The sequence below is a fragment of the Epinephelus lanceolatus genome, chromosome 8, assembly GCF_041903045.1.
Source record: "Epinephelus lanceolatus isolate andai-2023 chromosome 8, ASM4190304v1, whole genome shotgun sequence".
Classification (NCBI taxonomy): Eukaryota; Metazoa; Chordata; class Actinopteri; order Perciformes; family Serranidae; genus Epinephelus; species Epinephelus lanceolatus.
The window spans coordinates 40335696-40351265 of NC_135741.1; the positions used below are offsets into that span (position 1 = coordinate 40335696).

At 40.2% G+C, this 15570-nt stretch overlaps 1 protein-coding gene across 1 annotated transcript; it reads left to right on the forward strand.

Moving 5' to 3' along the window:
• The first annotated feature begins 473 nt into the window (after positions 1-473).
• On the forward strand, positions 474-12296 carry gata5 (GATA binding protein 5). The gene is made up of 7 exons (XM_033628072.2): positions 474-769; positions 1291-1959; positions 4956-5125; positions 6880-7008; positions 9099-9183; positions 9388-9515; positions 10964-12296. The coding sequence occupies exons 2-7, from the start codon at positions 1440-1442 to the stop codon at positions 11081-11083; spliced, it is 1152 nt and encodes a 383-aa protein (XP_033483963.1). The 5' UTR covers positions 474-769; positions 1291-1439; the 3' UTR covers positions 11084-12296.
• Positions 12297-15570: the final 3274 nt, after the last annotated feature.

Consider the following 15570-nt stretch of genomic DNA (forward strand, 5'->3'; position numbering starts at 1 on the left):
TGAAGTTAAAGATGGATCCTCATCATCGGGTTAAAAAATACCAGAAACGTGTTAATACGTGCACCATTTAAGCCCCTTAAATACCATCAAATGGAGGCCTATATTAATTTCTGTGGCCTGAAGACAATCCTCTACATAAGAGCCATTTCATGCGTAAAAATCAAGTGTAAAAAATAGTCTCCTGGAGTTCACATCGTGCCTGGAACAAAATGTATCCAAGCCCGGCGTTCTTCTAATGAAAAACATTTAGAATCCAGCAAAATGTAAATGCAGGTGCAATTAAAGCTGACACTTTTGCACCCCTCAGCTCTCAGATCTGGGCCCGCTTCTCCTCTTTCCGACACCCAGGGGTCCGCCTTCCCTCCCTCCCTTACAGCCCTCCCTCCCTCCTTCCCACTCTCCCCACCTAGGCCTACCTCGGAGCAGCGGACTGCGTCACGTGTTTTTCTCCCGTACAAATTTTCCAGTAGGGGAGCGAATAGGAGCACACCCATATCAGCAATTATCAGCGACAGTAACTATCTCCAGATATACCGGCAGGAGGAGAAACACTGCAGTCGTCCTGGACCCAAAAAAGCAACTTTGGTTTCATTTATCTCCGATCGGTGCGCGCAACTTTTACGCATTAAAACAATTTGGAAACGCTCCGCGCTGCTGCCTCGTCCGTCTCTGTTTGTGCGGAGGGACAAAGTTTGCCCACTGCTCTCTACTACTGAGTTTTGGACGTCTGAAGGACCGGACTGCTTTATCACCCGACCGTCCTTATCTGGTGAGATAATACACTGAGAGCCCTTGGAAAGAAATGGTGTTCCTCGTATACGCAGCAAGCTCTATTATCAACGATGCAAGTGATTTGAGTTCTATTGATAGAAAATATATGCATGGTAGATATGGAACGGAGCTCGCTATCTGTCGTGTTGTTTGATTTGGTTTCCGTTATGGATATGATTTAATGAGGCGGTGCGGAGCCGCAGGATATCTGGGGTCGCTGATAGTCGTCTCTATCTGCGAGGACAGATATCAGCGGTCGTTAATGTCATTTTAATCCATCTCATGTCAGTCCAATGATACAGGTGAAATATGACTGATGATACTGAATGACTGCTTAACTTCTTTCGTGCGTGACTGTAATCCATCATTAGATTATCCCATACAAATTGTGTTTTGGGTTTTAACAACAAAACTTGCTTACAAGTGTGAATATTCAGATGCTCTTAACTTTGCCAGACAATGAGTCTTTTCTTCTGCTCTCATGTTTTAAAAAGCTTTCTCTTATTATTTCTCTCACAGGGATTCCTTTAAGTCAGTGGTTCAAAACGGCACAAATTATTCTAACAAGGGTGGAAGAGCCTTTACGTGTGGACAGTATCACCTCCACAGGACTGACACCAGCCTGACAAATCATCCCTGTATTTTCAAGGGTCCAAACAGTTGAGAAAATGTATCAAAGCCTGACCTTGTCCTCCAACCAGTCCCCTTACGCGCACGACACCGGGAATTACATCCACCCCTCGGCCAGCTCCCCGGTCTACGTCCCCACCACCAGGGTCCCCGCCATGCTGCCCACCCTGCCCTACCTGCAGACCTGCGACTCGCCCCACCAGTCTCACGGCCTCAGCGGGCACCACGGCTGGCCCCAGACCGGCACGGACGGTTCCTCCTTCACGCCAAGCAGCCCTCACCCTCCACACGGCTTCTCTTACTCGCACAGTCCGCCCGTCAGCACCAACACCGGCCGGGACGCGACCTACCAGAGCCCGCTGGTTCTCGGAAACGGCGCTCGGGCGGAGCAGTACGGAGGCGCTCTGGTGCGCTCGGTCGGTGGCTCTTACTCCAGCCCCTATGCGTACATGAGCCCGGAGATGGCGACGTCCTCCTGGACGCCTGGACCTTTCGAGAGCGGAGTCATCAGTCTGCAGGGACGGCATGGAGGACTGTCTGGGAGGAGGTCCAGTCTGGGTAAGGCCTTAAAACGGCTTTCTATATCATGAGCATGAAGTGAATTTTTATTCTTGAAGTCAACCCTAAATGTATTCATATAATTTTGATAAAAAGCAGACATAGAAGTAGACCAAATGTCTTATTTTTTATCACTGAAAATATTTTGGTCATGGCCAGAGTCCTAAATACATCACTGGGCCGATTTGCTCATGAACACTCCCTGGTTTCATATTTAAATCTTATAATCAAACTATTTTTTTTTTAATCTGTGCCGTCATTGTAACGAAAACGTGCAAAATCATATATGGACAATTGAATATTCCTGTGGCTTCACCTGTCATCCAAATCCTGTAAATCACACACTGATAACGATTTCCTTCGTTCATGCGTTATCATCAGTTATATCTGTTTCATTGTTTATATCTCAAAATATCCGCAATTGTGTCTTGATATTGAAATCAGATTTCTGGATATTATATGCATTAATGTGACTTTTTCATTATTATAGCAATCTCTTAATATTCTGTTTTACTTTGTATTTCTTCGTTATGTCGTTATCTTTAACATGTCAGTTCGTTTATCACGGATCGTAAAAGCTCGGTTATACGACCGTGGTTGTTATTTATTATAGGGGGTAATAGAGAGGTCTATAACAGTGACGGCTGTGTCACGGGGTCGGGAGGACGAGATTCAATCAAAGTCTCCGAAACAATCCAACATTACATTTAGACAATCCACATTCTTCAGAAGAGAGGCTCTAAAAACAATCAATTAAAATGTTAATTTAATCCCCCTTTCTGATGACAGAGTTCAATACACACGGAGACAAAAACACAGTGAAAAGAGCCATCGACACAACAATCAGAGCGGTTATCACCTTGATCAGACAGAGAGGTCTCTACCTGCAGCCTGCAGCATTTCTTCACAATGTGAGGAGCGTTTGAAGTTGATGAAGGAAAGAGTGTTTGAGTCAGACATGGATCTGAGGGTTAAAGTGTTTGTTAAAAGCCTTGTTCAGCAGTTTGATGATTTGGCCTTTCGCACCTCTTGAAATTTTGACAAACTGATTTGATTAATCTGATTTTGTTTAAGTATGGAGACATTTCACACTAAAATATCCTTGAATGGTACTCAGCATGTTATGTTCATTATCATTATGGCACCCTATACAGAATATAGCCGTGTGTGTTACAGTAGGCTATATGTCATTTCTACACTGAAAAATCTGATTTTTAGTTGATTTTAGTAAAAATCCAGGAAACCGATTGCCTTGAAAAAGACAGAAGTGGAAATGAGTCTTTATTCTAAGTGAGACCAACCTGTCAGTTTTTACAGTGTAAACGATTTTATAGAAAATGTTCTTTTAGACGTGATCTTAATTTCACCATTTGAAACCTGAGCAAATTGGCTTGATTTATTTGAAAAGCATGAAAAGAAGGCAATGACGAAGTTCACAAGAAATGACCCAAACCAAACATTAGCAATAAATAAATAATAATAATGATAATAATAATAATAATAATAATCATCATCATAATAATAATAATAATAACAACACCATTTATACATTTATATAAACAATTACACTAATATATGATGTCAATATGTATTAATTTAGATATTTTATTTATATTTAATATACATATATATTAATTTTCTGGCCATTTTTTTTTCTTTTGTATAATTTTCTGATAATTTTTTCTCTCGCTCAGTTACATTCAACTCAATTCAAATAGTTGTACTGGCATGGCCATATATGTTATTGCCGAAGCATTTTGTAAAAAAAAAAAAAAAAAAAAAAAGTAAAGGAATAAATAAATAGAAGTAATCATATCTTACATGCTGCATACATTTATACATTAGGCTATACGTATTTAATATACAGGGGTCACGTACAGGTTTTATACCACACTGCTGCAGTCCAATTTTTATTTATTTATTTTTAAATATTTGAACATATTAGTTGTTAGTCCCCGTGGAAGGCAAATATAGATTCAGCTTAAAAAGTAATTTCCAGGTCGTTTTCTTGTTGTCTTGTCACCTTTTACCCATCTCTTGCTCAGTGTTCGCGTTCGTGTTTTGAAGAAATCCATCAGATTTGCTCAGAGTTCAAAGGTTTAGATGCTCGTGAGAGGCGTCTGACGCAAGAGAAATTGACGTCAGGTGTTTTTTGGTTTGTCACAAACCATCGACACAGTATTTATTTTTGGTGTATTTTCTTCTTATGGAATAATTAGGAATGAGAGCTATAAAGAAAGTTAGGCAGGCTCAGGATCAGTAGATTTATCTCCATCTCTGGGGTCTTCCTCGGGTCTTCCTCGGTCTTTCTCTCTCTGCTTCTCTAAATTGGGGGATTAGGAATTTGGGCAATTAATGCCAGGAGTCCGTCGTGTGTCAGAGCTGTGATGGATGGAGGGGACCCCTGGATCCTTCAGGCTGATAACACACCGTCCCGCCCCTCCTCAAACAGATTCCTCCATCAGTCTGTCTCCCGATTGATTCATTCGGGGGGTTTGATCTCTCTTCATCACAGGGAAAGGACAGAGGGGGTTTAAATTCCTCCTCCGACCAATTCGTCATGCACTGGCCCGTAACCAGAGCCCACATTCGCGCCCCCGCTACTTTTTAAAAGTTCTCGTAAACAGGAATGTTGTTTATTCCAATTTTTCATGGATGTTGTCACAGGAGGAACTGTAAAATTGCAAAGGACGAGAGATGAAATGAAAAGAGTTTGATTAGACTTTTGGAAATATCAGCGGAATATGATAGATACCCGAACATCAATAAAAGACTGATAATTCACAGACTGCGCTGGCTGGTTAGAGGGTTGTAGTGATGTCATCAGTGCAGCTAAACATAACTGAAAACCATTAACTCTCTCACACAATATTACCGAGAAATAGATAAATAAAGTGTAGTGATAGGTTATCGGAATGGTCTCGCTGGTGATGTTCTTATTAAAATGTTCTCTGTACAACACGGGTTCAATCTCATGTGTCTTCTGCTGTGTTCAGACCTGATGGACGACATGACTGCTGAGGGCAGGGAGTGCGTCAACTGCGGCTCCGTGTCCACGCCGCTGTGGCGCAGGGACGGTACCGGACACTACCTGTGCAATGCCTGTGGCCTCTACCATAAAATGAACGGCATCAACAGGCCGCTCATCAAACCGCAGAAACGACTGGTAAGACTGGAAAGACACTGAATATGGAGAAACAAACAACACACACTTTTGCAAACTGATTGACAGAGGTGTTTCTAAGATTTGAGGACACTGGGGGCTCAGCCCAAACCTCTGTTGGGGGTCTGAGGGGATTAATGCAAAAGATCTACTTTTAATGAACTTTGGTATGATGTTGTATTATTACACTACCCAGCAGTATACAAAGTGATTAAAATGAGCACCACTTTTAACAGCTGCAATACTGAAGTGGTGAACACATGAATGCATTAATAATTATAATCCAATATGAATCTGAAATGAGCCATTTAATAAGTATTTTTACTTTTGGTACATGAAGTTTATTTTGAGTATTTGAGTATTTTTACACTGTACTCTACTTAAGTAAAATATCTGAGAGGACATCTGGGGCTTTTTCTTTTCTTTTATAATGAGGCACATTCTTATTTTTGAAATATATGCATAGCCTGTATATTTAGATTTGGGGCTATTCATAAAACAGTGGAGGCTGAAGCCTCAGACGCAGAGGCGTAACAACGCCACTGATATGTCATTTAAAGATGTATACAAGTACAATTGTGAAGTACTTGTACTTTACATACTGTAAGTATTCATATTTTATGATAGTCAATAGTTAAAACAAAACGATAATAAACCGTGAACTTTTTTGCTCCCGTATGGTTATCTTTCAGCCAAATTTACATTGCAGATTAATTTTTCATTCAAAACATCCAGTCAGTTCATGGAATATTGCACATTGTTATAATTTAAGCAACCCACCAGTATTAAAATTAGTTCAATTCCAACTAGCTACAGCATTAGGATGCTTGTAATGATAATTTTATAATTTACTTTATATAATAAAATAACACTCTGCATTAAGAATATGTTTACTTATCAAACTTAAGTACATTGTAATGATAATACCAATACTTTATTTAAATACAATTTTGAATGCAGGACTTCGGCTTGTAATGGGGTATGTTTACACTGTGGTATATTTGGTCTTCAGTAAAAGATCTGAATTCTTCCACCCCTACATATTGGTAATACCACAAGTTAGTCAAATAGCAAATTGGCATCATTATGTAAATTGCTAATGCAAAATCCTTTCCATGTATTCTGAAGAGGTCAGAGCAGATAATTTGTGCTTAGCGAGCATTAAGAGAATGTAAAAAACTCTGTGGTGCTGCAGTGAGGGCGGGTGTCAGGGCTTCACGGCTGTATATTTCCCAGGAACTTGCCTCTGTAGAGCAGCTGTGAGTTGCCCAACATCTCCTTCCACCACTGTGCTGTTTTCCCTGTTTGTATTTGTCTTGCAGCGACCTTGCCCTTGGACGGCTGTTTTTAGACAAGGCTCTCCAACGCAACGTGACGCTCTGCTGTAGTGTGGTGCTTTTTCTGCACACCTCTGGTGCAAAATGAGTCACACTATGGTGTTGGACAATATTAATCATTTGTTATGTTGTCTTTAAAGGTTGTCCACCTTGACTTATTAGAATTTTTGCATGGGTACGTGGAAGGATAATTCATTATTGTTGGACCAAAGCACATACTGACATCCTGCAATTCATTCTAAAAGCTAAGGGAACAGCTCAACTCAGTTTTCTCAAACTATAGTTCAAGGATACTGAGATGTGAGTTGTGAGCCTATTTCTGACTGCACTGAGATTTTTAATTTGGGTTTCAGCCAGCAAAAGTCAAATTGTTATTCATTCAAATGTCTTTTTTTTTTAAAATCTCCTCTATACCTGCAGCAGACCACATCTCGCCGGGCTGGCCTTTGCTGCACTAACTGCCACACCAGCATCACCACACTGTGGAGACGCAATGCTGAGGGGGAACCTGTGTGTAACGCCTGTGGCCTCTACATGAAGCTACATGGGGTAGGTCAAAGCTTAGGGTGCTGTTCTTCAAATCTACTCTCATGCTTTATAATGCGAATGCAGATTCAGCAATATGTTATTACATACAGGCTTTTCTTTTCAAAATAAAACTCCTTTGATGGTAATATGAACAGATGGCAGAACTCAGACTGTTGTCGCTGATGGTGCTCAATCAATTCCACTCACTATCAGAAACGGGGTGCCGCAGGGGTCTATCCTTGGACCATTGCTATTTACATTATACATTGATAAGACAATTCTCCCGAATCAATATTTTAATGTCCACTTTTTTGCTGATTATTCTATCTTATATGCCCCCGGTTCTACATCATCCCAAGCCCTGACTCATCTACAGACTGCCTTTGATGCCCTAAAAGTATCCCTCCATAACCACAGACTAGTTTTAAATGCAGAAAAAAACCAAATACTTGGTATTCTCCACTTACACCACTAGTGACTCTGACTATCCTTCCATCAAGACCTTAAATGGCACCCACATTACTCTCACTGACTCATAAAAATACTTAGGAATTTGGCTTGACAGCAATTTATCATTCAAGATTCACATTCAACAGTTAACTCAAAAACTAAAAATCAAATTAGGCCTCTTGCACAGGATCAAAGGCTGTCTGTCTCCCTCCAACCGAAAAGTCATTGTACTGTCAACCTTCATGTCTGTCCTTGATTATGGGGACATTTTGTATTGTCACGCTGCCCCACCAACTCTTCAGCAGTTAAACCCTGTGTATCACAGTGCATTACGCTTCATTACTAATGACAATTTTCGCACTTATCATTGTTCTCCGTATCAAAAGGTTGGTTGGACTTCATTACAGTCTAGAAGAAATATCCATCTCATGTTATTCATCTACAAAGCTCTACTGCTGAAACTTCCCAATTACCTCACATCTCTTCTCTCATTTAAATTCAGTAACTACAGAACACGATCCAGTAGCTATTTAACCTTAGATATTCCATATACACGCACTAATGTTGGCAGAACTGGTTTCAGATGTTATGCTCCCTTTAAATGGAATGATCTGCAATCTGCCCTTAAACTTGAGACATTCATTCATCTTGGAGATTTTAAATCTCTGTTGTCTGATGTTTACTATGATTGCTGTAACTGTTTCTGCTAATTCCTTTTATATCTTGTTGTTTTTGTTGTTTGTTGTGTTGTGTGTTGTTTTGTCTGCTGATTGTGAATGTTCCTTTTTCTCAGGTCTCTTGTAAAAGAGATCTTGATCTCAATGAGACTGCCTGATAAAATATAGATTAAATAAAAATAAAATAAAATGAAAAAAAAAACTTTTTTTATATTTTACTATAGTTGCAATGAATGGGAAAAAAATCTTTAAATCTTAATCCATCCCACTTTCAAATTCTGCTACTTCTGTATGACTTCATTTAAGCTTTAAACAATTTACAAACTTTACTTCTGTGCATTTTCCAATGAACAACTATTTCGGCATACTTTCAGCTACAAAAACCATTCAAGTCAAAAGGTTATGCTCTTTAAGGACAATTATGCTTCCATTCAAGTTATTCTATTCAAATGTTTTTTCAACATTTTGTGCTCTTTAAAGTACAAAGCATTTCTCTTTCAGCCTTTTAGTTAATTAATTTCAATTTCCACTGTTGACAGTACAATTAAGCTTCCAGCTTATCTGGCAATGTATTTCACCTCTGCCTCTTTAGGTAATGCAGTTCAGCTTCCAACTCTGAAAGTTTTACAATTTAGTTTCTAGATCTTTCAGCAATGCTTTGAATTTCAGCTGCTGTTAGCATTCACATGCATTTTCTGCAGAAAATGCATTATTTAGTTTGACATATAGTGTCTCCTATTCAAGTCCAGTCCTCTTATGCACTAACCTGTGTGTAAAACAGCTCCTTTAGCAAACTTCTGCTACAGCAGGGAGCAGTTCTTTATTTGCGCAGTGTAAAACCTCTCCAAGGGCATTGTGGTCATTGTTATCAGAGCAGCAGTGTGGGAGGGGAGCTCTGGTCAGGCTGTCATGAGACTGTGGCTTCTGGTGTATCAGGGACTGGGAGGTACGCTCAACTAATGTGTGTTGCTCTACTCCCTACAGGTACCCAGACCTCTGGCCATGAAGAAAGAGAGCATTCAGACCAGGAAGCGGAAACCCAAGATGCCCAAGAATAAAACATCCACAGGTAGGGCCAACAGATGAATAGAAACAGGAGAATGAAGTGTAGTAGTGGAGAAGATGAATGATTTAATCTAAATCCTCAGTTTGATTTACTTTGATTTAAAATCAATATAAGCAAACATAAATCATTCTGAAAAGTGTCTCAGTGTTATATAAATAGTTTTTTTTCAGTCTGAGAACTAATTTGGCTGTCCTGTTTCTTCTTCAGGATCTACCACGTCTGACACCAGCTCCCCAACCTCCCTGTCAGTCTCAGAACATGCCTCAACCATTAAGAGCGAACCCAACATGGCCCCTTCACCCTACGCTGGACAGACAGTCACATCTGCCACTCAGGTAAAACTCCTCACAATACAAAAGCCACACAAATGTATAGTCCCTGGAGGTAGAAAAGGGCTCTAGTTGAGCATTAGCACACTTGTGAACTCAGCTACTGCTGGGACAGCAAGCATACAGTTTATTGAAGGCCATATTTGTATCACTGACTCATGCCTCATGTCTACCTGCAAACCTACAGATATATAATGAGAGTAGAACGGACTTCCCCATTCAAATCAGCATAGCAGTATGGTCAGTGTGTGTCATGTGTACCACTGCAAGAACTGTGTCTGATGTAGCCATAGGTGTATAAAGAGAATTGGATACAGGGTTGGAGGCGGGGCCTTGTTCATTCATATGAAAGTTGCTCAAACCCAAAAAAGTTCAACTTACCAGGTATAATATCTTCCATATCCATGGGCTAATAGTGCACCAGATAGTTCCACCGGCTGAGCCAGCTAACTCTTTACTCTGCGAACTAGAAGTGAGGTGAAATTATTTAATCATACAGCTCTTTCCGACTCATCGGAATGAATGGATCGAATTCTGTTAGTAAAATAAGTCATTTTGCATGGGTTGTGTAGCTCAAAAAAATATATCCACTGATTTACAGACATCTCTTTCACAATGTAAGTCAATGGGGAAAAGTCTTTTTAAAGGCCCAATGGGAATCATTGTGGTGGACTAACTTCCATATAAACCGATGTGTGCAAAGTCCCATAATCACTGAGGTTTCGCATTAACAGCCAAATGAGCAGTGTTGTATGAAACATGGAGAGGGGTCTTTTGTGCACTATCTACGTTATTTTCACAACTTCACCTTACACAATATCTGATAGAGGCAGTGGTCGACTGGTAATCACCGTTCTGTGAAGTAAAATGACTTGGCTTTGAGATAATGGCTTCAGTTCCCTGCCAGAAAGAGCTGTCTGATGGCAAAGTAAAGCAGTGAAAATATCCTAAATGTAGTGTACACTGAATGATACTGACTTCTTTAGGTGGGCCTCTTTTAGGTGGCTAAAAACGAATCGATCGAGGCCGTGTTTGCTCAAGAGCGTTTAATCTTATGAACATGATGTGAGGGTTGTCTACCCATAAGTTACCGTAAATAAGCCTTGTGATTCAGTCTTAAACTAGTGAATGTTACACACTGATGCGTGTTGTCACAATAATGTTTTTTGAACTATCCAATCATCATGGAAAACAGTTCAATGTTCCCCGTGCATTCATTCCATTTCTATGTGCAAACCATTTTGTGGGGCAGTTGATACAGAAGAGGTTCTATAAAAGTAGAGTCACAGAAGACATTATAGAGCTGTTTCCATACACTGAGTAGTCCCCCTCATGATGAGCACTATGACTTTTATGTGTAAAATCAGTAAAGTGCCTTGTGTCCTTTTAAAGTAACCTTTTCAAATTCAACACAGTGTCAGTGATTGTTGTTGCTTTCTCTTTCCTCCCTGCAGACGGCTTTGCAGTTAGACAGCACAGGATCAGGACATGTGGACATTAAATATGAGGATTATCCCTTTACACCAACTTCCATGGCCCCACAGAACTCCTGGTGTGCTCTGTCTCAAGCATGAGCAACCTCAACCAACAGGACTGCCACACTGACAACATACAACTCATTTTGTCTGAATCTCCATCCTGCAACTACTCTGCTGTGTGTATCAACATTACATTGGGGTTCATGCAGTATCTGATGGCCACGTGTTCAGACACTCTTGACCTGAGCACCTTGACCTAATCCGCTTGCCATATAATGTACTGTAACTGGCTCTGTACTTGGCAGGCTCAACACAGCTCACGTGGACCATACTTTAGCATCACAAGGACACAGGGTACCAGGACTGCAGTTTTACAAAAGGATGAGTGTGTATTATCCACAGCACACCGACTCAGCAGCTCAGTCAGAGCAAAGAACACACTCGAACTAGGACCAAACACTGATCCTGGCTCTCCTGAACTCACACAAGCCCCATATCCTCAGCGGGAGAACAAGAACTACCTATTACCATAAGAAATCTCCATTTTTGGAGTAACACTACACTAAATACAGCAATGCAAAGACAATCAAGTGGAGTGTAAAAAGACATGGATACAGTAACCCCTTTTTATAGCTCATAACTGATTTTGGTTTATTTTTGTTGCTGTCACTGGTCGATATTACCCTCACTGCTTTCTGTGGTGAACATAGTAAGTGCAGTTTCAGCGTGTTGTTGTCATCACAGAAAGAAAAACGGAAAATGGACAGAAAATACCTTTTTTATGGCTGTTAAACATGTCTCATTACAAACGAGTAGATGATTAACTTTTATAGGCACATTATTTATGTTGAGATAAGGACAGTTAAAAGTCATGGTGGACACTAAAACCAACCCACTGCTCACCGTCGTAGAATGGTTGGTGTGTTGTACAGCCTCCAAGCTACAATGCTTAGATTGTGTGAATAATATTACAGATTTTAAACTGCATCTTGTATGATTCATTTGATAATCAGAACCAGTCGTCTTGATTCTGACATCATGACTACATATCAGAAGTTTATCATTTTACTGCTTTAATATTTGACATTAATGAAAGTGCAATGGCTCAGTTTTCCATTTAAGAAATTGAAGGCACAACAGAAGAGTGTGAAATGATTCTAAACATAATAATCTAATTTTATTGTCTGTATTTTGTCAGTATGTAAGGGAATCTTATTATTGTAATGTTCTTAAGAACTCTTGTTCCCTCTCTTTTGTCAATGCTCTTTGGAATCTGTTCAGGTTAATAAACTGATTCACATTTTATTCATTGGATTTGTGAAAATGTGTGTGGTTTTCGAGTAAATCTCACAGATATCTTCAGTATACTTGAGATAATTATCTGAGATCAGAGATGGATTTTGATGGCATAAATCAGTGGTTCTCAACCAAACCCCCATAGAGTAACCCTCATCAGCATCCAAATATGTTGAGGGGGGTGTACCTGATCTGCACTGGTGTTTAGGTGGGTGGAGCGTGTCAGGTGGCATCCACCTGAATGTCAACCCAAGGTTTCCCAACAGAACAGTGCATTGTATAAAGATGATCAATGTTGTTCACTTCACCTGTTAGTGGTTTTAATGTTTTGGCTGATCGGTGTAAACTGGATGCTATTAGATAGCCTACTCATAGTTATAAATAGTAATAAATATCTTGTTACAATATTTCTTCTGACAATGTTTAGGTGCATTTGATCAGTTTTGTCCTTGGAGCCCACTACATCATGTTGTGTCTTGAGCTGGATTCCTTGACCATTATGCCATTAGCCTACATATTTCAACTGTTAACCCATCAGTTGAATCTTCCAAATCTTTATCTACTTATTTCAGATAGCTCTTCCAGCTTTTAATCCATTATCTTCAGCAAACTCTTCCAACTTTTTATCCATTGCTTTCAGCTAATTCCTCCAACTTTTAATCCATTGCTCCCTGCTAACTCTTTCAACGTTTAATCCATTGCTTTCAGCTAGTTCTTCCAACTTTTTATCCATTACTTTCAGATAACTGTCCAATTGTAAATATATATCTTTTAACTAACTTTTCAAACTGTTTATACATTATTTTTAGCTAACTCTTCCAATGGTTTACATTTACATTTTAAACTGTTCTTTAAACTCTAAATCTGTTTACAGCATTAATTGATCACTTTTAGCTAACTATCTGAGCTTTCTTGTTCTCTTTCACACACTCTTAATTGCATCATGTGTTGGAAAATGACTCAGATTTATTGGCAGTTCACTGGTTATTGTAAATTAACTAGAGATCAGCATCAAACCAGTCTGTAGTCCAATTTGGCTGTTAATTTTTCTCCGTAATATAGTATGTGAATGTATTACTTTAATGAAATCCAAATGTCTAATTGTTTTTCTATTTCATCAAATTTTGCAAAACTAATATAGTTTCCATATACTCTTTGGCAACTGCTAAAGTCATCATGATTTTTTCTTTACACATCCTGTGCTCTGTTTACAATAGAATCCCCTCAGCTGATGGGCACATCATCTAACACTTACCATTACATTTTGGTTTTCTGATCCCTGCTCTGCATTGTCTATTGGGCATTTCTGCAAAGATGTTTGTGCATTTGCATCTATTGTTAGCAAAAATATATTTGCCCACGCTCCAATGCACACAGTCAGGTATATGTGTGCGCTAATTCATATGTGTGTGTGTGTGTGTGTGTGTGTGTGTGTGTGTACAAGGAGGGTGTGTTCTCCTGCTGGTTGTTTAAGCCAGCAGTGTCGACCAAAGGTTGTGTTCCAACTCTGCTTTATGATGGCCAGGTTTGAGTTGACCACACCGCTGAAGAAAATACAGGCCTGTCAGCAACAAGGCTGCTGCTTTACAGCCGCCATGGCGACATCCAGATACAGGCCTGTCAGCAACAAGGCTGCTGCTTTACAGCCGCCATGGCGACATCCAGGCACCGGTGCACCACCAGCACTGGCCAGCTTTATGACTGTTGGCCAAGATGTTGCCGTCTTATCTGTTGCTGGGAGAGGCCTGTTGCACTGCAATGTAAAGATGCAGACACATTAATTTTTAGTCTGGCAGGCAAGAGCAAAGTGGATGCTTGAAATTAATAGCAGGAGGTTTAGAAGATGAGACAGGGCTAGACGGGGGCTGAATATAGTTTGCTGGTATATTAAAGAAAATGTCAATAAGTCAATACTCACATGCACCAACAACCCATCCTATCTCTAAAAATAAATACAGGCAGAGCTTCCAGCACTAGCTCATGTCTTTCAGTGAGGGCCAAGTGCTAAAGAGACAGCTCCTCCATTCAAACAATTTATACCACCACATTTACACTCAACTGTTTGTGAACTGAGTGGTTTTATCATGGCTATGTCACAGTAAAACCTCTGTAGTGTGACAGGAGGCAGAGGGGTGGGGTGAAGACCTCCTGTATTATCTCAATATCAACCTGACCCTGCCTTGGCTGTGGGTAAATTTCTTTAAAAGGTGATTTGAAATAATAAATACCTCTAGCAGTACAACATACAAAGAGGTTTCACAAAATTGTAAAATGTTCTAATCACTTTTTCCCCCCAAAAAAAATTCAGGGTACCAGTTTTAATCTTCCCAGGGACTCCAAAAACCTTCCTCAAGTTCAAGTCTGCTCAGTCCTTCAGGTTTCATGGCTATTCAAGTGGAGGAAAAGGTGACAAAATGTGTTACCTGTGTAAAAGAGGAATTTTCACGTTTATCAGAAATAACTTATTGCAAATGCTGTTTTCAAACACTAAGGTGCTGTACAAAACTGCTCTCACAAATTTTTCGTATATTTTCCTATGAAAAGCAATGCATCCAAATTCGTACATACCCCACCTATTTCGAAAGGCTGCGATCACAATGTGCTGATGGCTGTAAACAAGGAAGCAGTCCTGCGCACTTGTAAGGAGGCATTTTAGTGTAATAAATGGGTCAAAAAAAAAACAAACTTTTGCCAGAGACTTTCCCCTGGAGATGTGTGTTCGGATTCATGTGAACTTTGAGTCATTTTATGGTACATCCTCACCATGTTTCTTTTCCTAAACCTAACCAAAGTAACCTTTATTGTCTTAACCTAACCTCCGGAACTTGACGTTAATTATGTAACTGTACATTCAGAGCGTAATGTCATTCGTTGGGCGCAAATTCGTAGGATATTATAGAAACTGTTGTGCATGCATTTTTCGTAGGATGTCACATAATGCGAATATGCTGACAAAACTTAAAGGCGCTGTATGTAAGAATGTGGCCAAAACGGTTACTGCACTCAAATTCAAAATACTGCCGCGAGTCGTGTCCGCCCCCCCTCCCCTACAGATTCGAGGTTGCTGGACAGCAGCACGCTGGAGACTGATTTGTTTGCCCACGGGCGGCTGCTGTGGCAGGGTCGTGCCGCCGCATCCGTGATCTTCGGTTTTCCAGCGGACCATTCGAGCAAGTCCGGCTTCTCTGCTGCTAACGCTGCTGCCGGGATAGGCTACAGCTCATGAGGAGCCGGCTGCTAATGCTATGTACCGGGACACTGCTAATGCTGCTTGCCATGCTGCTGTA